We start from the raw sequence: 22,329 nt of genomic DNA, 5'->3' as shown, positions 1-22,329 counted from the left end.
CAGACTCCAAAACCAGGGCTTAATGGGTATAGAAGGTTGAATAGCACGATAATGGCGACCTTTTAGACTATCTAGGGCCCAGGATTCAGTCCACGAATTACTGAGATAAATCCCAGAAAGACCCATCAAGTCATGCGCATAATTTCTAAAAATATCCACATCTCCACTCTCCACCGCCTCATTGGCTATACGATCGGCTTTCTCATTTCCAGATATTCCACTGTGACCAGGAACCCACGCAAACGATACGGAATAGTTTTCTTTTAAACATTTCAATAGCAGGTTTCTAATTTCAGAAATGACAGAGAATTGATAATGTGAGCCAAACGGGAACCGGGCTAGGGCATTTAAAGAACTCAGTGAATCTGTAAAAATTACAGTTTTTTGAAGTTTTAGTAGAAGGATGTATTCTATGGCCTTAACTAGGCCTATACATTCGCCAGTGAACACGGAGGTTTCAGGAGGGAGTTTAGTTTTTTGAACAATATTGTAATTAGAGTGCAGTACACCAACACCTACACAGCCTTCTTTGGAACGGTTAGATGCATCTGTAAATATTCGATGCCATCGTGGCCACTTGGTGTCAACAATATAGTTAAATGTTAACTTTTGGTTTTGCTCAATTTTCACAAGACCCGTGCTAGTGTGTATATCAGGAAAGATTACAAGGGAATCGTAACTATATTTGAACAACGGATTAGAAGTTGCTTGGTGAGTAGGAGCCTCAAGAGAAGTAAATCTTCTGTAACTTTCAACCAAACACGGTGGGCGTTTGTTTTTCCAATAACTAAAAGTGGGGATTATAGATGTTAGGCAAGTCAGTTTAGGTGTTAGAATATGGTTACTGAATTGGACACAACGAAATAGGAATTCATCAGACAAGAATTGCCGTCGTAAGTTTAATGGAGGCTCAACACATTCGGCTCTCATACAGGTTTTCAAGATTGGACTTGACTTCATAGTTCCTAGGACTATTCTCATTGCTTTTGCCTGAATCCTATCTAATTTTTTAAAAGCAGAAGCATTTCCTGGTTCCAACAGGAAAGTACCGTAATCCATTACACTTCTGATTATGGCGTTGTAAATCAGTTTTAAGGAGTGTGAATGCGCTCCCCACCAGATGCCCGATAAGTATCTAAGAATATTCAAATTACGTTCACATCTCGCAGATACATATTCACAGTGGGATACACCGGTAAGACACTGAAAGGTAGGGTAAGGTAAGGGTACACTTGGAATCTAGAACTACTCCCAAGAATTTGACATCATTAGTCGAGGGAATCAAAACATTATTGAACTTTACCTGGACCGGGGGAGGCCTACGCATTCTGGAAAACAACACAACCTTACTCTTGGATATAGATAAGTCTAAACTATTTGAATTTAACCATAATTTTAAAAATGAGAGGGAAGATGTTAGAGCTTGGTAATTTTTTTTAATCGATTTGCCCGATTTGGATATAAGGAGATCGTCTGCATATTGTAGTAAGCTGATTCCTGCAATGATGATTCTAAATCGTACGTATAGATGTTATAAAGCAAAGGACTGAGTACAGAACCCTGTGGTAATCCTTTGCATACAGTCCGAGATAGTTTGACATCTTCAATAAATAAATTAATGTATCTTTCACTGAGCATATTGATAATAAAATTTGATAGAATCGGTGGCACATTTAAGCAAAGCATTTTTTCCCTAAGAACCGATATAAGAACATTGTCATAAGCTGAGCTTATGTCTCAGAAAGTAGCTATTACTGACTCGTGGTTTGAAAAAGCTAATGTTATGTCCGTAGTGAATATTGCTAAGCTATCCATTGTACTTCTACCTTTCCTAAAACCGAATTGGGACGTTGCTAATAGATTTTTACTCTCTAAAAACCATTCCAAACGGAACTTTACTAGGTGTTCTGCAGTTTTCCATTAAAACAGAAGAAAGGACAATAGGTTTGTAAGAAGAAGGCTCATCGGCTGGTTTATTCTCTTTTAAAATAGGGATAAAAGGTTGAGTGATTCAAGACTTGGGAATGCACCCAGAAACCATAATAGAATTTATAATATTTAAGTACAGCATCAGCACACGATCTGAAAGGTTTTTCAAAAAAGAATATGGAATCCCATCTTCTCCTGGAGTAGAATCTTTTACGTTATTAAGTGCACCTTTAAGTTCGGTCAAAGAAAAAGGAGCGTTTAATCCAGTTAGGTCATCAGAAATATAAGCAGGAATAGATAATGGAGGAAATCCCTTTTCCGGTACAGAAGGGGGAGCAAGATGAGCCATGAACTGATTAGTTAGGGTTAGCGGTAATTTAGAAGAGGGAGAATTATTGTAGACAGATCTAAATTTACTAATATTACGCCAGACCTCTTATTGGCTGACGTCTGGACTAATGGAGGCACAAAATGATTGCCAACCATCGTATTTCTTTTTCTTAAACAGTTTTTTAGCACTATGAGCAGATTCTAAATATAACTCGAAATTTTCTTCTGACATGTCCTCACAGTAATTTTTTTCAGCCTGTTTTCTTGCTTTTATTGCAGCTGTACATTCATGATCCCACCAGGGAGGCGAAGGAATTTGCGATCGGAACTTAGTTTTGGTGCAAAAAGATTTATCTGCAGTTTCAATCAAAACCTGAGAAAGAATTTCGGCGGAGATCTGGCTACCTTCTTCGGGCTAAGTACTAGTTTTCTGCTCTACTCTTTGGTTGAATAATTCCCAAACAGCGTTATTCAATCTGTATTTGAAACAAGGAGAACGAGTGGTTTTGATAGGTTTTTGTGAAGGAAAAGTAATTACAAGAGGAAAGTGGTCACTACCATACGAAGATGTAAGAGGGTGCCAGTCCAAAGTTGAAGCTAAATCAGGTGAACATAAAGAAAGATCAGGCGCACTTGCACCTTCACTTGGTCCAGTAACACGAGTTGGCAGCCCAGTGTTTAAAATGCAGATACAATGAGAATCTATAATATCTAATAATTTATCTCCATAATAGTTGGAAGAAGTGCTTCCCCAGGATTGATGCTTTCAATTAAAATCACCTAGGACTAAGAATGGTTTTGGAAGGATGGAGAACAGTTGATTGAGATAAGAAAAAATATTTACATTAGGACGAGAAAAATAAATAGACACTATACAAATTTTATTTACAATAGCAGCAATGACTGACAAGTCATCACCGAATGAGGGCAGTGGAAATAAGCTATAAGGGAGATTATTTTTGATGACTAAGGCAACACTGCCATAGCCGTCAGGTCTGTCCTGTCGGAGAATAACATAACCTGGAATCCGAAATTTCAGTTCCGGGCGAAGCCATGTTTCAGACAGAGTTGAGACAAATGGTTTAAATTTATTATGCAAATGGATTATATCATTTTTATTGCAGATGGCGCTTCTGCAATTCCACTGGATTATTTGTTCGCGTTCGTGACGCATAAGAGGATTTTAATTAAGTTAAGGAAGAAATAGTTGGGCGGCGTTCGGTTACATTGTTGTCAGAGTTAGAAATGGTTTTTATTTCAGTCAAAAGTTGGATTACATCAGAGATTGAGAACATAGTTTCATTATTGTTAAGGTTACTGTTTATTAAAGCGACCCCCTTAGAAGAAGCTAGAGCATCGTAGTCCTTTATCAAATTGAAATGTTCTGTTTTGTTATACCCTAATCGTTTTGGTTTGGGGGATGTTGGTTTAGCAAATATTGTTTTCTTATAAGATCTACTATACGACGGAATCGAGGGAGAGGAAGGCGATACAGGTGGCACAGGAGAATTAGGATGTTTGAGAACCTAACTATATCAGCAAAAGATTTTGAAACAGGATCATGCACTTTATTTGCTTCTGCGTAAGATACACATCTTTGAGCCATATATAATTTAATTTTAGTCTGCCGTTCGTATTCTGGACACTTCCTGTTTGTTGCAAAGTGTAGACCAGAACACCGACAGCAAGACGCGGCATCATCTTGTATGTTGCACGTGTCCTCAGTATGGCCTTGGCCACACTTGTAACAACGGGGCCGAGAGTTACAATTAGATTTAGTATGACCAAATCGGCAACAAGAATAGCACTGAATAGTAGGGTAAGAGTAAAGTTCCACGGACAGAGCATTGTAGGAGACAAATACATGTTTAGGAAGGGTTTGACCATCAAAAGTTATGACAATAGTCTGTGATGGTTTCCACTCAGGAGGGCTGCTGTTACGCACTTTATAATTTAGACGTCTAATTTTTATAATTCCTCTGCTGCCTATAGGCAGAGATACATTGTCTAATATTTCTTCAGGCGACCATTCCGCGGGAACACCTCGCACCAGGCCCATTCGGGTCACATTAAATGAGGGAATAAAAGCTTTGTAGTTATTTCTTGTCAGGCAAGGGTTATTAATGAATTCGTTTGCACATTTGTGGTCTGAGAATGATATGGAAATTCGGTTTCTGCCTATCCTTTTGATGCTACCATTAATAATATTTTTAAAAGAATTTTTTTGGAGAAAATAGCCAAATTGAACGGGGTGCAGGGAAGCGATGCTCGTATCTGAAGAAACTTTTTGCGCATGAACTACAAATGGCCCTATGTCATAGGCCTCATAAAACGTTCGGCCTGTAGGATTTTTTGGAGAATGAGAACCGTCTGACGGAGGTGTTGGGTGCTGTTGGGTATTAACAGTTATAGAATCTGCAGAGTCTACTTCGTTCTGAAAATTATCTAGAGCATGAGCGTTCTTAATCTCAGTATATATTGAGGGACTTTCAATTGCCGGTATTTGGCACGAACAATCGGAGTTATTTTGTTTGTTCCGACGCTGTAGAATATATACACAAATTAATAAACAAAACAATTAAATTAAACTAATACACATATACATATATATATATATATGCAAACTGATCTTTTATACAAGTTAAATTAAATTTAAAAATTTCACTAGAAAAAACACTCCCGCCACGTTTCCCGCGCTTTTTTTCGACTACCAGATCAAGATTTTTTATTTTTTTTCCCTTTCTTGGCCTGCACGGTTTGTGCGTCAGCCATGCAAAAAAGTTAGGAAGTGTGTTATTAGATTTATTTTATTGGTTTGGAAATTGGATCGGAATTTTGAAAAGGATCAGATAAATTAGGTATATAATAAGTACATAAATGATTATAATTTTATATTGTTATGAAAAATGAAACTGGCTAAAATTCTATATACATCAATATTTATATTAGATAGAAGGATAGAGATTGAAGTAGGAAAAGGAATTTTAATGGACAAAAGCGAGGAAATAAAAGCGGAACGGTCATGTTGAGGACAGGCAAAGAATATATGATTAAAATCCCCAACGTCATTGCCACAGTGACATATATCGTTAGGTAAAAGTTTAAGCCTTGCCAAATGCAAGGGAATGCATGCATGGCCAAGCCTCATACGAATAAGGGTCGAAGTGATAGCTTTACCAAGCGTCAGAGTTGAAAACCACGGTTTAGGAGGTATATCGACCTGAATCGTGCTGTAATATCGACCTTTAGTCTGACTTGAAGAACGCCAAATGTTTGTCCAAGAATTCAGTAACCGAGATTTAGGTAGGAGAGCCAAATCACAAGAAAAGTTTTTGTACGGAACCAGATCTCCGTCATTGACCGCAGCCTTGGCAAGGCTATCGGCCTTGGTATTGCCAAAAATACCTGAGTGCCCCGGAATCCAAGCAAAAGAAACTGTGCAATTCTTGATGCAACATCGATACAATAAATCACGACATGCAATAATGACTGGATGATTATTTCGGTTACTGTTAAAAGGAAATCTTTCCAAGGCTTGGAGGGCACTTTTAGCGTCAGTTAAAATTAATGAGTTTTTTAACTTCATGATTAAAATATACTCCTGAGACTTCAGCAGACCAAAACATTCTCCAGTAAATACTGAAGTCTCTGGAGGCAATTTTATTTTCTGTACAATGCCAAACTGTTGATGGAAAACTCCAACTCCCACACACTCCTCGGGTCCGGGTTTGGAAGAATCACTAAAAATTAAATGGCAATGTTTCCATCGGCTGTTACTGTTAATAATATCTATAAATTTGGCATTGGCAGAAGGGTCTTGTTTACATATACCAAAATCAAGCAAAATAGAAGGATTTAATGTTAAGGCATCATAGTTAACACAAAATATAGGAAGGAATTGTGATCTATGTGTTGGAGCTTGAAGAGCTAAATATTTTTGGAGACTAACAATAAGGCATGGCGGCGATTTATGAGCCCAGTACGGATAATCCATACAATCCAACAGAGACCATAACTTAGAGTAAAGAGGATGATTATAGACTTGGAATGCTCTAAACAGGAACCTGTCAGAAAGAAATTGTCGTCTGAGGTGCAGAGGGGCTTCAGAGCATTCGACCTGCAAAGCGTTAATAGGGCTCGAACGCATAGCCCCAGCAATTATTCTCAGAGCTTTAGACTGGATAATGTTTAACTTATAGAGAGCTACTGCATTACAGGGTTCAAGTATAAATGTTCCATAGTCTAAAATACTTCTAATTAGGGCATTATATAAAAGCTTTAAAGAGAAAGGGTGGGCTCCCCACCAAACTCCAGAGAGGCAACGCAGTATATTTAGAATCTTCTCACATTTGGCACTTATATAGTTGCAATGAGGGTTTCCTGTAAGTCTTGAGTCTAAAATTACCCCTAGAAATGTTGCTTCACTTTTAACGGGAACTCTAATGTTATTATAAAATACAGACACTGATGGAGGAAGTCTCATACGTGAAAATAAGACCATAACACTTTTAGGAACCGAAAGACTTAGAGAATTATTGTCAAGCCAGACTTTTAACAACTTAAGGGAATATGTCATAGTATCAGACATTTTGTCAACAGAATCACCTGAGATATATAGGAGTAAATCATCTGCATATTGGAGTGAGTTAACTTTACCCTTAAGGGAGGCTTCCACATCATGAGAATATATATTGTAAAGTAAGGGACTTAAAACTGAGCCCTGTGGTAAACCTTTCCAGGCAATACGGGATTGGTAGGAGTCTTCTGATATTACTTTAAGCATTCTACCAGAGAGAAGATTTATAGTGAAGCTTATAAAAATTTGAGGGATTTCTAAATTAATCATTTTTTGTTTCAGAATTGAAAGGTTAACATTATCATAGGCTGCATACACATCTAAGAATGCTGCTAACACAGACTTATTACATGAAAATGCCAATCTTAAGTCTGTCATAAAAATACTGATACTATCCATCGTACATCTGCCTTTCCTAAATCCAAACTGGTTTTGAGATAGTAAGCCTTTACTCTCAATAAACCATTCTAATCTATTTTTAACTAAATGTTCAGAAATTTTGGAAATAACTGAAGCTAATGCAATTGGTCTGTATGATGTTGGATCATTAATCGGTTTGTTGGGCTTATGTATAGGGATAACTTCATGGATTTTCCATGATGAAGGAATATTACCTGATGTTAAGATAGAATTAATTAAACTGAGAAAATAAGAAAGGCATGTGTCATTCAGGTTTTGTAGAAAAGAATATGGAATTCCATCACAACCTGGGGCTGAGTCCCTAAGTTTTGAAAGAACCCCTTTGAGTTCTGAAAGGCTAAACGAAATGAATGAATCGCTACTATCATGCTGGGAGAAGAGAGAAAGCTGTGAGTCAGAAGAAATATTTTCTATAGATGGGACATATGGTGGAGCTAATTTGTCAAGAAACAAATCAACTGTATTGCCATCCATAAAGCGAGACCTTTGAGGTTTAAAAGCAGATCTGAATCTACGAATATTTTGCCAAACTTCAGATGAAGAAATGTCTGGTGAAATTGAAGCACAAAAAGATTTCCACCCATTGAATCGTTTTTGTTTTAATAATTTACGTGTTTTAGTTATAAGATTACAAAGAATATTAAAATGTTGTGTTGTAGAATTTTCTCTGTAATGTTTTTCGGCCATCTTTCTCTCAGCTATAGCAGCAGAGCACTCGCTGTCCCACCAAGGAGGTGATGGAATATGCCCATTGCCACTATTATTTTTAATTGGAAAAACTTCCTCAGCAGCCTGTAGTAGTGCCCGTGTAAAAGCTTCAGCACAAAGATGATTATTGCTGTCATTTACTGGAGGTATTGTTGATAAATTTTGTTGAACTTTATCTCTAAATAATGACCAGTTGGCATCCTTAAGTCTATATTTTAGCCGGGGAGGAGCCTTTGACGTCTTTTCGCCAATTTTTTGAGGAAATGATACAATTAACGGAAAGTGATCGCTTCCATATGAAGACGATAGAGGCCACCAGTTTAATATAGGAGCAAGGGAAGGACTACACAGGGTAAGGTCTGGTGCACTGATACCCTCATGGGGCTTTGTCCTTCTAGTAGGCCAACCAGAGTTTAGAAGGCATAAATTATTATCATCTAAGATGTCTAAGATTCTAGCCCCATAATGATCAGACTTAGAACTTCCCCACATAGAATGTTGTGCATTGAAATCTCCCATGACCAAAATAGGGCGCGGGAGGGAAGATAGAATGCTACAAATATCGTCAAAGACTTCAGTGGAAGGGTGTGGTATATACATATTTACAATACAAATATTATTTACACTAGCAGCAATAATGGAAAATTTATCACTGTGATTAGGCATGGGTATGTGGACAAAGGGCACACTTCCCTTAAGAATTAGTGCAACTCCACCATACCCATCTGTTCTGTCTTCTCTAAGACAGATATATCCTGGGATTCTAAAATTGAATCCAGGACGAAGCCAAGTCTCTTGAAGAGACACAGCAAATGGTTTGTAATTATTCAATAAAAAAATTAGGTCCCTTTTTTTACTATTAATACTCCGGCAGTTCCATTGAATCACCAGAGACTGGTTTCGTGGATGGTCCTGTCTGTCCATGAGTTAAAAAACTTTTTGAAGAAGTGGCATCGTTGGACGGTATTTTAATTATGTCAGATTGTGAAAGGTATTGAATTATAGAAATTATGAGATCCTTTGTTATGATTTCTGACAAATCATTATAATTTTTGCGACAACCTGTAGAAAAGGAAGGAATGTTGCTGTAATGTTCAATAAGCTCTGCATGTGCTTTTTGTTCGTATCCCTTACTAGTATTTCTGGGACGAGCTTTGGGTTTCATGTATACTGTTTTCCTAAATGACTGTGTGGGGCTTTTAGAAGGGCTTGTTAAATTATAGGGACTGGAATAAGGAGTAGTCGGACCAGAAGGGGCCGATGAAGCAGAAGCAACAACGTCTGCATAGGATTTCGAAACTGGTGGATGTACTTTACTGGATTCTGAATAAGATATAGAGTTTCTAGCCATTGTTTCTTTGATAGCTTTTTGTCTAGCGTACTCTGGGCACTTTTTGTCTGTTGCAAAATGAGAACCAGAACATAAGATACACACAGCATCATCTCTTTCAGTCTTACAGCTTATACTTGGGTGGTTGTTAGCACATTTGTAACACCTTGGAGTGCCTCTGCATTGCATTTTTGTGTGACCAAAACGGCAGCAATTAAAGCATTGCAGTGTGGGGTAAATATAAAGATCTACAGATAGGGAGTTGAAACATATAAAGACCCTGGGAGGTAACACCTTTCCATCAAAGGTTAAAACTACGGTCTCAGTTGGAATGAACTTGGGCGTCTCGCCTTCATATACCTTTCTGTTTAGTCTCCGAACTTTCAAAATACTTCCACAGTTCTGCGGAAGCTCAATATTTTCTATAATGTCTTTCTCGTCCCAGTCACATGGAACACCTCTCACTATTCCCATGCGAGTGATAGTGAAGGCCGGAATAAATGCTTTATATTTATTAATTTCTAGAGATTTGTGATTTAAAAATGTGTTAGCATCCTGAAATGAATGAAATTGCAAAGACAACATGTTCCTTCCAATTTTTTTGATGCTTCCCTCTACTATGCTTTTTATAGAACTTTTTTTCAGGAAAAATCCAAATTGTACTGGGTGAATAGACCCAGTTTGATTTGGTTGTAATATTTTTTGAATATGGACAACATAAGGCGCAGGGTCTGACGCCTGGTAAAGCGACCTAGCAGCGCGAGGGTTACTTGAAGCAGATTGAGCAGCCTCATTATGGTGTATTACATTGATTTTATCATCAAGCACTTTAGAAATAATATTATCCTTTAAATTATTCGGGGAAAGTTGGGATTCTGACGGACTCGTATGTCTATGATTCCTTCTCTTCTTTTGGTTTCTACCTGAAATTCTTTTTCTTTTAATCGATTTCGTGCTATCCGAACAGTCCGTATCTAAAATTGAACCTTCCGTTTCCATTCCCGATGCATCGATTGTGACTACATGAGACACCTGGAGGGATGTCCCTCCAGGGTCTTCAGGCTCCAACATGGACGCCTAAAGAATATTCCTATTTACATATAATACAATTCAATTACTTACCAGGGGAAACAAACTAAGAAAATAAATAAACAATAATAACTACTAATATATACACTTTACAACTTAACTGATCCTGCGATATCAAATTAAATTTAATTTTCAAAAGTTTGGCGCCCGCCTATTTCAAACACTTCCCGCCTTTTTCAGATCAAGATTTAAAACTTATTTGAATGACAATGACGTTTATATATTTTTTTTTTAATAATTTTATGGCCTGGTAACGAGACCTTTAACCCAAGTCTTATTTACGGTCACTAATTCACATGTTATGACGTTTATAAAAATATATATGACAAACAAATTAGACGAGAATTCACATATTTAAGTTTATCTGTGCAGCACAGACTGTGCTGTAATTAATATTTATTGCACAGGTCATAGGTGCCGGTAATTTATTGCATATCATTTTAGTTAAAAACTTCATGGGACTGATTATTACTTTATTATAATCAGCTTTTATAAAGATGTCGAAGGATATTATTATCCTCGTTCCTAATGGAAGGAGAATGAAAGTTCATTGTACACCAGACACAAGCTTTTTGCAGGTAATACTAAAAATTTCGATCTTAAATAGTATCTTAGAAAATAATTATAATAGAAAATGAGTCGTAATATATAGATAAATATTACCTATATTTTTAAGGTTTTGGAAGATGTTTGTGAGAAACATGGGTATCAGCCAAATGAATATAATTTAAAACACCATAACATTATTGTGGATTTGACTAGCACAATAAGGTTTTGTAATATACCCAATAAAGCTATCTTGGAAATGGTTGAAGCTGAAAAAAAACGGATTGAAAGTAATGTTACTGTTGGTCTCTTATTAGATGATGGTAAGAGAATTCTTATATTGATTTCAAGGCATTTTGTAAAGCTAAATTAAATAAAAACCAACAACAATAAACCATAAAGAGTTAAACCAATCTCACAGTTTCTTTTAAAATATTTGTATAGCTATTATATAATATATATTGTTAAACAAAATTGCTATCACTATGATTAATTTTTATAAAAAATATAGGAGAAAGAAGAACTGCAGAATTCAGCCCCCACACATCACTGTATGATCTAATTATATCTCTAGCCGCAAATGAGTTACCTACTATGAAGAATCCAACAATTATGTATATGCGGCAGGAAGTTATTGGTATTTCAGCATTGAAGGAAAAATCACTTAGGCAATTAGGCTTAATAACAGGAAGAGCAATTTTAAGGCTCATGGATAAGACTGAAACTGAGTAAGTAATTGTCTAACATGACTTTCAAACTAAAATAATAATTTAATTTCCCCAAATATTGTGAGTTGGTATAAAATAATTTTAAAAAATAATTACAGGCAAGCTAATGTGTCAGCAGTGTATCGAGCAAAACCTAAAGAAGAATTGTTGGAAATAAAGGAAGCTAAACTAGCCATAAGCCCTGGCATTAATGAAATAAACAATTTACAGTCAACTCCTGATGATGATATACAGAAATCTGTTCAGAAACAAGATGGCACTAAAAAATTTGATCCAATAGAATTGATAAAAAATGAAAAAAATAAAGAACAGCAGAAGACAGAACCCACAACTAGTTTTAACATTGAAACAAATTCAAAGTCTTCTGATGAACCTATGACTTCCAAGCATTTTGAACAAAAACAAAAATCTTTGGAAACACAGGAGGCTTTAGAAAGGCGTCTAAGGATAGAGGAAGAAGTGAACTTTGTTAGTATTGGATAGGAAGTTTTGATTATTAAGACATTTCAATTTAAAAAAAAAAAAATTTAAACAACTAAGAGTTTCAACATTTTTTAAATCTTTAGTTTAGAAATTATAGATGTCTTGAATTTTCAGCTTGGATCTCAGAAGGCAATTGCTTTTATGCAGCAAGAAGAAATTCAAGATGAATTATCGGACCTCCCAGATGACTTTTACGAATTAAGTATTGAGGAAGTAAGAAAAATTTACCATGATTTACAACAAAAACGAATGGAGTATGAAGAAACACCTCTATTAACAAGTAATAAACGAGACCAACTTGAAAAAGAGGTAACTTATGGTGTATATGTTCTAGTAAGAATGCACCATTTCATTAATTGACCATATTGTTGAGTCATTAAAGTTATTTGATTGATGTTTTGCTGACTAGACCAATAAGAGTTAACCATGACTTTAAAAAAACATTACTTTTTGAGAGCTTTCATTGCATGCTTTAGTTATACAATGAAAGTTACGCAATAATCACGTATGATGGGCACTGGTTTTAACTTATTGCCTGTAAATGTATGTTGTAGAATCTGGTTTGGGATGCACATTTAATCATTTATTTTTCCTCATTTCAGATGTCTCAACAGAAATTAAATTTGTATAAAAATGTTGTTGTACGAATACAGTTTCCAGACAATATGATACTGCAGGGTGTTTTTAGTCCAATGGATACAGTAGAAAATGTTAATAATTTCGTAAAAGAACACATTAACGATCCTAATCAACCATTTCAAATTTGTAAGTATTATTAGCTCTTTGCGCCATAAGACCATTTACTTGGGATCCTCAAAACATTAATTTATGTACTTAAACATGACAAAGGTAACAGACGACACCTTCTCGATTGTGGTCGGTCAAACGGAATGGCGGATTGTGACGTATGTACGTACGACCTCTGTAAGTTGTTGACCAATTACAATTAGATGAAACATATAATTTTTATATGGTTTTATATTTTAATGCTGCTGTGGACCCATATTAATTTTACTCACCTTTAGTCGGTTACCCCATTAAACCTTTTACTATTTAAGGAAGCCTTTATATTAAAATTAATTTTATTTGATTGGATTTTATTATACTTTGTTTTAGTCACTACGCCACTTAAAGAAACATTGGACCCCAAAACGACTTTGTTAGATGCAAAATTCGTGCCGTGTGTTCATATGCATTTTAGGTGGCTAGAAGGTTCAAACTCTAATGGATATTTAAAAGACGAAATTTACCTTAAACAAACATCCAGTGATGCAGCCAGTATTCTAGCATCAAAGTACAGGTAACATGTTTTATACCTATAGTAATATTAAGTTAAAAAATAAATCTGTGAACATTATAAATATATAATTTGATGTTGGTTCAAAAAAATTGCAGAGCTCCAACAAGAAGGAAATTGGAAGAAACTCAAGGAAACACACAATCTAGATCCTCAACATCTAAAGAAAGTAAATTACCGAAATGGTTTAAGAAATAATTTTTTTTTTTGTTATATCTTTGTACAGTGTTGATGGCTATAAAATAAAACCATATAATATTATTGTATTTCAAATGTATTTTTTAAATAAACTTTCTAATTTAACCCATATTTATAATGATAAACTGTTAAAACTTTATTTTTTACCCTCCTAAGCTGTAATTAGCTTAAAAATAAACTTGTTCAGTTTTGTTGTATATTTAAGTATTACATGATGAATTGTTAAGAAAACATATTTTACAAATAATTTTAATACCAGGAACAAATTAAGACAATTTGAGTCTTTTTAAATTAATTTAATACTAATTATTTAGGATAACTTATTCTCTTACATTCTATGAATTAAGACACATTTTGTCATAACTTAATGTATGAAGGTAAATCTCCTAATTTACATCTTGTTGGCTTAATGTAATCACTATTCTTCAAATCTTCCTGAACTGCTTCCTTAAAGTATCTATCTTCAATGGCTGTGTTTTCTTCAGAGCTTGTACTTGGTTTATCTGGTAATAGATCTTTTTTATCTGTACTTGGTATATTTTTCTTTAGTTTTAAACATTCTTTAATGTTTTTTGTAAATTGTATTACATTACGAGATATCTTTGGTTTCACATGCTTGAATAAGCAAGTCTCACCCTTCTCACAATAGCCCTTCAGAAAATCTTTACAAATCGAAGCTTGATCACCTAATTTAACATGAAGGTAGGGGCAATTATCTTTAACACAAACACCATTTAAATAGAAATAACATGTTGGCATTTTTTTCTTAGATATTTCATGTGAAAGTGGACAATTTTCATCATGGCAAACACCTTTTAAGAATTTTCTACACAATGATACCAGTTTTTTATCATGAACATAAGGACACTTGCTGTTAATATTTCTTAAACATTTTCCATACTTACAAAATAGAGCACATGGTATGTTATTTATTTTTGTTTTGCCTTTAATATTCTCTATTTCAGATTTATAATTTGTTTTCTTGGTATGGTTAAAAACTCCTCTCACTTTTTCTTTTGATTTTAGGGTATATGATAGATGTGTTTTGATTTTAAAATCATGGTTGTTTAAAATTTTAGAACTTGAAAAACTAATAGGTTTTGCTAAAGAATATTTTGTCCCTATCTTGCTCTTTATACTGTCTAAATTGATAATGTTATATTTGCTTACTTTTAAGTTTCCCTTCTTGATCAATGATGACTGATCAGGATTTATGCGTTCTTTATGTCTAATCAATTGATATCTAGACTTGGAGATAGGCAGTCGGTTGATAGGAACTCCTTTATGCAATCCACAAGACTGAGTTATTTGGGGAGAATTTGCCTTATCAATCTTTTGTGAATATTGGTTTCGAACTAAAATATACCGCGATTTGGAAGTAATATTATCTTGAGTTATATCTGTATTGTTACATTTCACTGCAAGAGTATTCATTTTATTTAAATGACCCTGATGAGAAAGTTGATTGCTAGACTGAGAATTTGATTGTAAGAGATGATTTACATTGCTGTGTGATTTATTTATGTGTCCATCTGAATGTAGGTGGGGGCCATTCAGAACTTGGTTGCTAAAATGAGCCTCTTGAAAAAATTTACTGTTGTAATGGGGGTTGAGGTTCAATGTTGACAAATGATTTACGGATGAGTATTGTTGAGAATCTCTACATGTGTTTTTTTTAGATACATTATTAGTCTTCATAAAATTTGGGTTAACAAAAATTTTATTTACACTATTTGACTGATATTTAGATTCAAGGAAATTTTGATTTATGTAAATATGTTGGTTTCCTTTGTTTTTTCCTGGCTTATAATTTGGGTTTATATACACTTTATTGTTGTTAAACTGTGAATCCATTTAGTCAAGCTGAAACTGGTAATATTTATTACCAACTTTACAATCTACTTTTTGTATGTAAAAATTCCTATAAACTTCTTTCTCCTGAGCCAGAATAGTATTTAATTCATCAATGTGTTTTAAAATAGCATCCTTCAAATCCCCTTTCCACCACAAAATGCTCATATGAAATGATGGTTCCTTAAAACAAAAGAAAGTACATACACTTATATACACATATGACTATTTACTTTAAATAACAAACTAACTTACTTTGTAAAAGGTTGGTAAGTTGTAGTCTTCAAGTACATTATCCACTTTTTCAACAATTCTGAGCAAAAATTTTCTACTCAAGTGATCAGCCTTCAAAGCAACAAATGTACGAGTTTTTTCTTCATTGGTGTATACCTCTATAGTATCAAACCCCAATTCAAAACTGCAACATAAATAAAATACTCAAGAGTACTAATTAGTTTGCCTAATTTACATTTACAATAAATATTGGAAAAACTTACGTTTCTATTCCACTAATAATCTTTTGCAAGGATGTTGTAAATGATGTTATTAAGTGATACTTTAATACAACAGTTTTTGTCACACTTATGTGTAAATTATCACATGGATAGCATGTTTCATCAATGGATTTAAAAACAAATTTTATTTTACACAACAAATCAAATATGCCACTTTCATCAGGACCTGAAATTTTTAAATTAAAACAGATTTCTTATTAATTTCTATACAATGTATTATTGTTTGCCTACACAAAGACGGACGTGTCAGACAAGCCTGTGACTGGAGTATTGGAAGATCAGGTGGGAAGAGAATTAGAGAAAAGAAAACTAATGCAATTTATATTTGAATGTGATTGGTCAATTGTCTAATCAGATACAACTCTGAATTGGTTACCTGTCTTGCTCAAATTAAATATGTTATTCATTTTGTTGAATGCAAAGTTTTTTTAATAACAATACCTGGTAAAATGTTTGTTGATTTTTTTGGTTCAATTGGACATTAATGTCAGCCCCATTGGTAATAGAATTCTGATGTAAAATTATTTTTTCACCTGTTTTAACTTTAGTTAAAAGAAATGTCATCTCAAATGGGAAAAAATGTGAGACTTACATTTTATATATACTAAACTAGCCCAATTTCCTCTTATGTGAGGAAATGTTCGTATGCGACCATGGTGTTGCTGTGGATCATCACAATAAGAATCTGAAGGACACACAGATACCTTAGTCAGATTCGGTACTGGTAACTTTAATCTGGAAAATAATGTTTAGAGAACATGAAACAGAAATATATTCATTGACAATCATGTTTATTTTTTTTATAGTTGTACGTAGTTCGTTTCGAAAAGTAGTAACTTCTTACTTTTTTTTTACAATGTGCCTACTTTCCTCCGTTTCACTTTCTTCAGAATCTCCGTAATCACACAAGTAAGATAATCCAGACATTGAACATTAAAGGGGGTCGTTTCCAATAAACAGTTTACAGTATTCAGGCTGTCTATTGGGATAAATTCTTAGTAGAAACTAGAAACTGACGTCTACAACAGTGTTGCCTGATGCAACGCATTTCTCGACTAATTTGATTTCCCCACCAGAAATCCCCCTAGGACGCCCTCACCAAGCGGATAATGGTATGGGCCATGGCGCGATTCTTTAAAGCGGTGGTCATTTTGGGATTGTTGGAAAATGAAAGGCATCACCCAAAGTATCTATAATAGAAAATGGATTGACAGGTTCAAGTTTTATTGGGTTTTTTGTTAAACGAATACACAATTAGTAACATTAACCACACGGATCTTATTCTTACGATGTATTCAATTTAGTTCCAAAATCAAGAACGTGATATACAATAGTCAAAAAAACGTGCGTGTTATTGAAATTTCCCGGTCTCGGTCGAAAAACTAGGGGGAAATCCTCTGATCTGGCAACACTGGTCTAAAACCTAATTTTATTTAACCTACAGATCAAGTATAGGTAAATTATAACACAAACTTTTTGGTGGAATACACAGCTACAACGTATTGTAAAATATAACTATGTTACTACTTCATTATAATAGTAATTAGTGCAACCATGGAATTATATTTTGCCGTTTGTGTTGCAACAGACCAAAATAATGTTACAGAGTAAAAAGTCTTTCTACTTTGACATTAAAAAAAATTATTAACACAAATATAAATAAATTAATAAAATGTGTGCGTGTACATGTAATGGTCTACTATATGCAACTTTACAGAAATTGGGTAAATAAAGGTAAATTAGACAAAGTTTAACAAAAGGCTTTCATTATCATAGACATGAATACAAATAAAACAATGATTTTATGTAACCTTATAGCTATCAAGATTATTACAGAATTTCATTAATTGTAATAGAATTATTACTATCATTGTTATCGTTATTATATATTTTTGTTATTAATGGCTTTGAATCTATCGTGGTATAGATACCACTATATAGTTATCTATATAGTACATATAGATATAGATAACAAATAAATGTAGGTCTGTTTTTAAATCTTTAATAATCATAAATTGTAAACTAAATTGGGATCATTTAGACGATTAACCACGAACACTCTAAAATATTTTGAATACAATCAATCGAAAAATAAAATGGAGAAATTATTTAAAAAAATGAAATATTGAAGAAATTTAATAAATTTGACAGTTAGAATCGAGTGTTTCGTATCATCTCTAGTAAGTCAGATAATATCAAAACACTATTAGTTGAACTATGAATTCAGAATTGTGACTGGTTACAACTTTAAATATTCACTAGTGTTAATCTTTTATAATAATTTGAAACGTATCTAATAGATTGTAAGTAGACACGTAAATATCTGTTTAATACAACGTAATCTGATTTATAACGAGATAAGTAGTTGATAGGCATTCTAATAGAGTATCTAGACTTTAGTTGGACATTGAACTCTGCGGACTGCAAGTGTATATAAGATAATTTAATAATTATTATCCAGATCGGGGTAGTATTTTAGAAACAAAGGATGCTTCTTAGAAACATATTTATTAAGAAAATGCCTCTAATATTAGCTCAGCATGTAAGTACAAAAACTTTTCATAGTTCAAGATTAAAGGGAAAAGTTGCCATTATTACAGCCTCTACAGATGGGTAAGTTATAATATATTTTAAAACAAATTTTTAAAACAGATCCAATTCCAAAAAATGAATTTTTCCACAGAATTGGATTTGCCATAGCAAAACGTCTTGGAAATGAAGGTGCTTCAATTATAATTAGTAGTCGGAAGGAGGAAAATGTAAAAAAGGCAACAGAAGAACTTCGCAGAGATGGTATCCAAGTTGAAGGTGTGGTTTGCCATGTTGGAAATGAAGATCAAAGAAAACAATTATTTGAAACGGTCTGCTCATCACTTTTAGTAATGAAAGAAATATTTAGATTGAAGAACTTTGCAATTTTAGTTCCTTGAACATGTTTATTTAAATGTTTATACAATTTACTTGGGTAATTTTTATTTTATATGCAGGCTAAAAGCAAGTTTGGTGGACTAGATATTTTAGTATCGAATGCAGCTGTCAACCCTTCTGTGGCTGACACATTAGAGGTAACTGCTTTAGTATTAGTCAACAAAGATCACAGAAAGTAAAAAATTATAAGCAATTCAACAATGAGTAATATGTAAAAACAATAATAATATTAAGGAGTCTGACTAGAATCTTTTATAAATAATGTCATTAAATATGTCTTGAATGACTTTAAGAAAGTTATGTCGTAATATTTTTATAAATTGCATATAACAAAGTTTAAAAAAATTATAATGTTGAATTTCAAGAGTTTAAGGCACTCTTACCAGTAATTCTTTTTCCTGTTTTATGCAAATTTAATTAACTATTATAAATATAGGATGTAAGCCTACTACTACTTTATCTCGTACTTGTATATATTTTTGTTTTAGACTGAAGAGAAGGCCTGGGACAAAATATTTGAAATAAATGTAAAGTGTTCTTGGTTATTAGCAAAAGAAGCTTACCCAGAATTGATTAAACGAGGTGGAGGCAGCATTGTTTTCATATCATCAATTGCTGCTTATCAACCTATGCAGGTATGAATAATCATATAATGAAATATGTGATTTTTCTGAAACTATTAACTAAATTTAAAAATTCTATGTAGTTGAAATTTATTGGTGTTTTGTCCTTTTCACATAGTGGCATGTGTTTGTTCTTAATATTATACATATTTCTTTTCTAAGAAAGTTTTGGATCATACAGGTTTTAGTTAATGCTAATAGGCATGTTTAAATGTATATTTTACTAGAGCTCCAACAAGTTTTAATCAAGGGAATCTATTTTGTCGCTAATGGAAAAATATTCTTTTAGCCTTTAGGTGTGTACAGTGTAAGTAAAACGGCTCTGGTAGGGCTTACAAAAGCAATTGCTAATGAAGTTGTAAGGGAAAACATTAGAGTAAATTGTGTGGCACCAGGCATTGTTGCTACAAAATTTGCATCTGCAGTGAGTACATTTTTTAATGCTATGCTAATAATATTCTTGTATCTAGTATGCAATTTTAGCTCACTTTTTCAATACTAAGCTATTAAAATGACAAAACAATTTTGATTACAGATAACATCATCTGACTTAGGAAAAGAAACATCTTTGTCAATAGTACCCATGAAAAGATTCGGAAAACCTGATGAAATAGCTGGTGCTGTTGCCTACTTGGTCTCAGATGATGCTACCTATATGACAGGAGAAACCCTTGTTGTTGCTGGTGGTACTCATTGCAGATTATAATTCAAAATAACTTATAAGACTACAATATTTTATTTTCATAAAACTATATTTTTATATAAGGGGGTATTCTTATTCATCATCATCAGAATCTAATAAATCGGTTTTATTAATGCCTATTGTTTTAAGTATGTTACTTGATGGCCCAGACAATCCTTCTTCTTTTATGCTTTGTATTAAGTTATTTTTAACTGTATTATGGTCTGATTTAGGCAAATATGACAAAACAGAACACAGATCTTTATCAACTTGTTGACTAACTTCATCATCCATGTCACTGTACTCACTATCATCACTTACTTCTATAGTGTCATTTGATGTTACAATATTTAAATATTTATCCAAACATTTTGTAAATTGATCAGGATCAAATTCAATTTTATTATCTTCAGAATGTTCAATAGTTTTTTCAATGCCTTCAAAATCCGAATTCTTCTTCAAAAAGTCTGTTAAAGCTGATGTTATGTTTTGAGCTGAATTAATAGCTTTATCTTTATCTATAGCATTAGCACCAAATTTGCTTGTTAATACTTCATCTAATTGATCAGGTGATATGTTTAACCAATGATCATCATCTTCAGTAAGTTCAACATCACCCAGTAAAAGCTGCTGTTTCATACTATAAAAAGAGTCTTCAATTTTAATTTTACTTATTTCACTATAAATATGTTTATTCATTGGACATTCTGTTGTGAGGAAATTTGTTTTAGCCTTTTCCAAAAGTTCCTTATACTCTTGAGAACCTTCAATGTTATTTCTAAAATACCCCATCTTTGTTAAACCATTTAAAAACTTTTTATATTCAGGAGAGAGAAAAATATCTTGAGTAGACTGATTCATTATCAATTCATAACCACATGTTAACTTATAACCAAGAACCTTTTTCTTTTCATCTTGAGCTGTTAAATTAGGTTTACTTTCATTTTTTCGCAGACTAGCATGGAGCAACATAGCATATAAAAATTTAGTGAATGTAATTGAAACATCAATACAATCTTTGTAGTTAATTTCTTGGCAAATTTTTGCTTCAAACATGTCATAATTACAGTAAGTGTTAACTATTGAAGAAACAAGTGAAGGTTTTAATTTTAATATTGTAGCAATCTCTTGTGGTAAACTTACAATTGCTGTGTGAAAATTGTCTTGTATTTTCTCAGGATAGCCACTAATTCTCTTTTGAATTGCCTTTTGTATTTCACAGCTTGCTTTAGTTTTCTCACAATTATCAATTAATATTTTAACAGCACTACAAGTATCCAGATCATTTTCTAAGCTGATCAAGTCAGGATTAATTAAATGAATACAATTTTGAGACAAGAAAACCTGAAAAGAAAAATAGAATTAAGAATATATATTATATTTTTAATATTTGTTTGTGTCTCAGAACTTACTCTATTGTCAGCATTATCAGGCTTCAACCAACACGGTAGAAAATTTGCAGCTTCAATCAAAAGAAAACAACCATCCCCATCTTCCATGTGGACTATCAACTCCTCATACAGTCTAGTCAATTCATAAACCAAATAAACTATGAACCATTCATCTTCAATATTGTCACCAAAACATGTTAAACTTATTAAATACTCAATATCTGTAATAAGAAATATATTAATTTAGGAACATTTTAGAAAATGTATATGAATATTATTGCTTTCCATATTATGACAGAAATACCTACTTATTTTGTTTTTTTCTATTTGCAATGGGACATCAATCTTAAATTCATCTCTATTCCACAAATACCCATTTGATATTTTATTTATTGTAACGTTCAATTCGTTGCATAGATATTCCCACTCTTGTTTACAATAATTTTTGCGGGAATAAAACCGACATTTGATGGTGTCATCAAAGTTAAGTTCTTTTCCTTTACGTACCATTTCTATTAATTTGTTAATTATATACTTGTAAAAGTTTTTATCAAAGTAAACATTCGTGTTCTTACTTCTTACATTTATTGCGCACTGCGCAGCCAGTCCGCACGCCTAATGTTATATCAAATCCAATACGTTTCGGCAAGTCATTTGTCAGTCAGATAAATTAGTAGTCCAGCAGCTATATTATAGCTGTGAGTA

General features: G+C 33.3%; 5 protein-coding genes across 9 annotated transcripts; 2 read left to right on the top strand and 3 right to left on the bottom strand.

Annotated features, from left to right (window-relative positions):
- Positions 1-10,759: 10,759 nt before the first annotated feature.
- Positions 10,760-13,702, top strand: LOC123708958 (tether containing UBX domain for GLUT4). The gene is made up of 8 exons (XM_045659999.1): positions 10,760-10,960; positions 11,059-11,251; positions 11,440-11,656; positions 11,755-12,124; positions 12,254-12,448; positions 12,742-12,904; positions 13,256-13,439; positions 13,535-13,702. Exons 1-8 carry the CDS (start codon positions 10,880-10,882, stop codon positions 13,632-13,634), a joined length of 1,503 nt encoding a protein of 500 aa, XP_045515955.1. The 5' UTR covers positions 10,760-10,879; the 3' UTR covers positions 13,635-13,702.
- Positions 13,703-13,786: 84 nt separating this feature from the next.
- On the bottom strand, positions 13,787-15,488 carry LOC123708699 (zinc finger CCCH domain-containing protein C337.12). Its single transcript, XM_045659533.1, has one exon. It carries the CDS (start codon positions 15,486-15,488, stop codon positions 13,992-13,994), a length of 1,497 nt encoding a protein of 498 aa, XP_045515489.1. The 3' UTR covers positions 13,787-13,991.
- LOC123708701 (U6 snRNA phosphodiesterase) lies at positions 15,489-17,024 on the bottom strand. Its single transcript, XM_045659534.1, has 5 exons — positions 16,845-17,024; positions 16,593-16,735; positions 15,983-16,166; positions 15,741-15,903; positions 15,489-15,668 (listed from the first exon to the last, which is right to left on the bottom strand). The coding sequence occupies exons 1-5, from the start codon at positions 16,925-16,927 to the stop codon at positions 15,489-15,491; spliced, it is 753 nt and encodes a 250-aa protein (XP_045515490.1). The 5' UTR covers positions 16,928-17,024.
- Positions 17,025-18,035: 1,011 nt separating this feature from the next.
- LOC123707958 (dehydrogenase/reductase SDR family member 4) lies at positions 18,036-20,368 on the top strand. Of its 3 annotated transcripts, none has more exons than XM_045658305.1 (7): positions 18,036-18,180; positions 18,462-18,613; positions 18,684-18,861; positions 18,988-19,065; positions 19,417-19,563; positions 19,841-19,975; positions 20,087-20,368. In XM_045658305.1, the coding sequence occupies exons 2-7, from the start codon at positions 18,489-18,491 to the stop codon at positions 20,255-20,257; spliced, it is 834 nt and encodes a 277-aa protein (XP_045514261.1). In that variant the 5' UTR covers positions 18,036-18,180; positions 18,462-18,488; the 3' UTR covers positions 20,258-20,368. The 3 variants fall into 3 exon arrangements, with proteins under 3 accessions (XP_045514261.1, XP_045514262.1, XP_045514260.1); XM_045658306.1 differs by lacking the exon at positions 18,036-18,180 and adding an exon at positions 18,187-18,303; XM_045658304.1 differs by lacking the exon at positions 18,036-18,180 and having other exon boundaries at positions 18,190-18,613.
- On the bottom strand, positions 20,327-22,320 carry LOC123707957 (protein ecdysoneless homolog). Of its 3 annotated transcripts, none has more exons than XM_045658302.1 (3): positions 22,207-22,320; positions 21,646-21,845; positions 20,327-21,577 (listed from the first exon to the last, which is right to left on the bottom strand). In XM_045658302.1, exons 2-3 carry the CDS (start codon positions 21,730-21,732, stop codon positions 20,327-20,329), a joined length of 1,338 nt encoding a protein of 445 aa, XP_045514258.1. In that variant the 5' UTR covers positions 21,733-21,845; positions 22,207-22,320. The 3 variants fall into 3 exon arrangements, with proteins under 3 accessions (XP_045514258.1, XP_045514257.1, XP_045514256.1); XM_045658301.1 differs by having other exon boundaries at positions 22,132-22,266; XM_045658300.1 differs by having other exon boundaries at positions 21,933-22,250.
- Positions 22,321-22,329: the final 9 nt, after the last annotated feature.

The sequence above is a fragment of the Pieris brassicae genome, chromosome 4, assembly GCF_905147105.1.
Source record: "Pieris brassicae chromosome 4, ilPieBrab1.1, whole genome shotgun sequence".
NCBI classification, from domain to species: Eukaryota; Metazoa; Arthropoda; class Insecta; order Lepidoptera; family Pieridae; genus Pieris; species Pieris brassicae.
The sequence above is the reverse complement of the archived record's forward strand: the minus strand, read 5'-3'. Positions and strand labels throughout refer to the sequence as shown.

Bases quoted from the DNA above. Each gene is read 5' to 3' on its own strand.
- LOC123708958 (XM_045659999.1), top strand. From the start codon at position 10,880: ATGTCGAAGGATATTATTATCCTCGTTCCTAATGGAAGGAGAATGAAA. The intron at 11,657-11,754 runs GTAAGTAATTGT...AAATAATTACAG, and splicing joins ATGGATAAGACTGAAACTGA to GCAAGCTAATGTGTCAGCAG. The intron at 13,440-13,534 runs GTAACATGTTTT...AAAAAATTGCAG, and splicing joins ATTCTAGCATCAAAGTACAG to AGCTCCAACAAGAAGGAAAT.
- LOC123708699 (XM_045659533.1), bottom strand. From the start codon at position 15,488: ATGGATTCACAGTTTAACAACAATAAAGTGTATATAAACCCAAATTAT.
- LOC123708701 (XM_045659534.1), bottom strand. From the start codon at position 16,927: ATGTCTGGATTATCTTACTTGTGTGATTACGGAGATTCTGAAGAAAGT. The intron at 16,167-16,592 runs GTAAGTCTCACA...TAAAAATTTCAG, and splicing joins TAGTTTAGTATATATAAAAT to GTCCTGATGAAAGTGGCATA. The intron at 15,904-15,982 runs GTAAGTTTTTCC...TTTATGTTGCAG, and splicing joins ATTATTAGTGGAATAGAAAC to TTTTGAATTGGGGTTTGATA.
- LOC123707958 (XM_045658305.1), top strand. From the start codon at position 18,489: ATGCTTCTTAGAAACATATTTATTAAGAAAATGCCTCTAATATTAGCT. The intron at 18,862-18,987 runs GTCTGCTCATCA...TTTTATATGCAG, and splicing joins GAAAACAATTATTTGAAACG to GCTAAAAGCAAGTTTGGTGG. The intron at 19,066-19,416 runs GTAACTGCTTTA...TTTTTGTTTTAG, and splicing joins CTGTGGCTGACACATTAGAG to ACTGAAGAGAAGGCCTGGGA.
- LOC123707957 (XM_045658300.1), bottom strand. From the start codon at position 22,134: ATGGTACGTAAAGGAAAAGAACTTAACTTTGATGACACCATCAAATGT. The intron at 21,846-21,932 runs GTAGGTATTTCT...TTCTTATTACAG, and splicing joins AATAGAAAAAAACAAAATAA to ATATTGAGTATTTAATAAGT. The intron at 21,578-21,645 runs GTAAGTTCTGAG...TTTTCTTTTCAG, and splicing joins CTGATAATGCTGACAATAGA to GTTTTCTTGTCTCAAAATTG.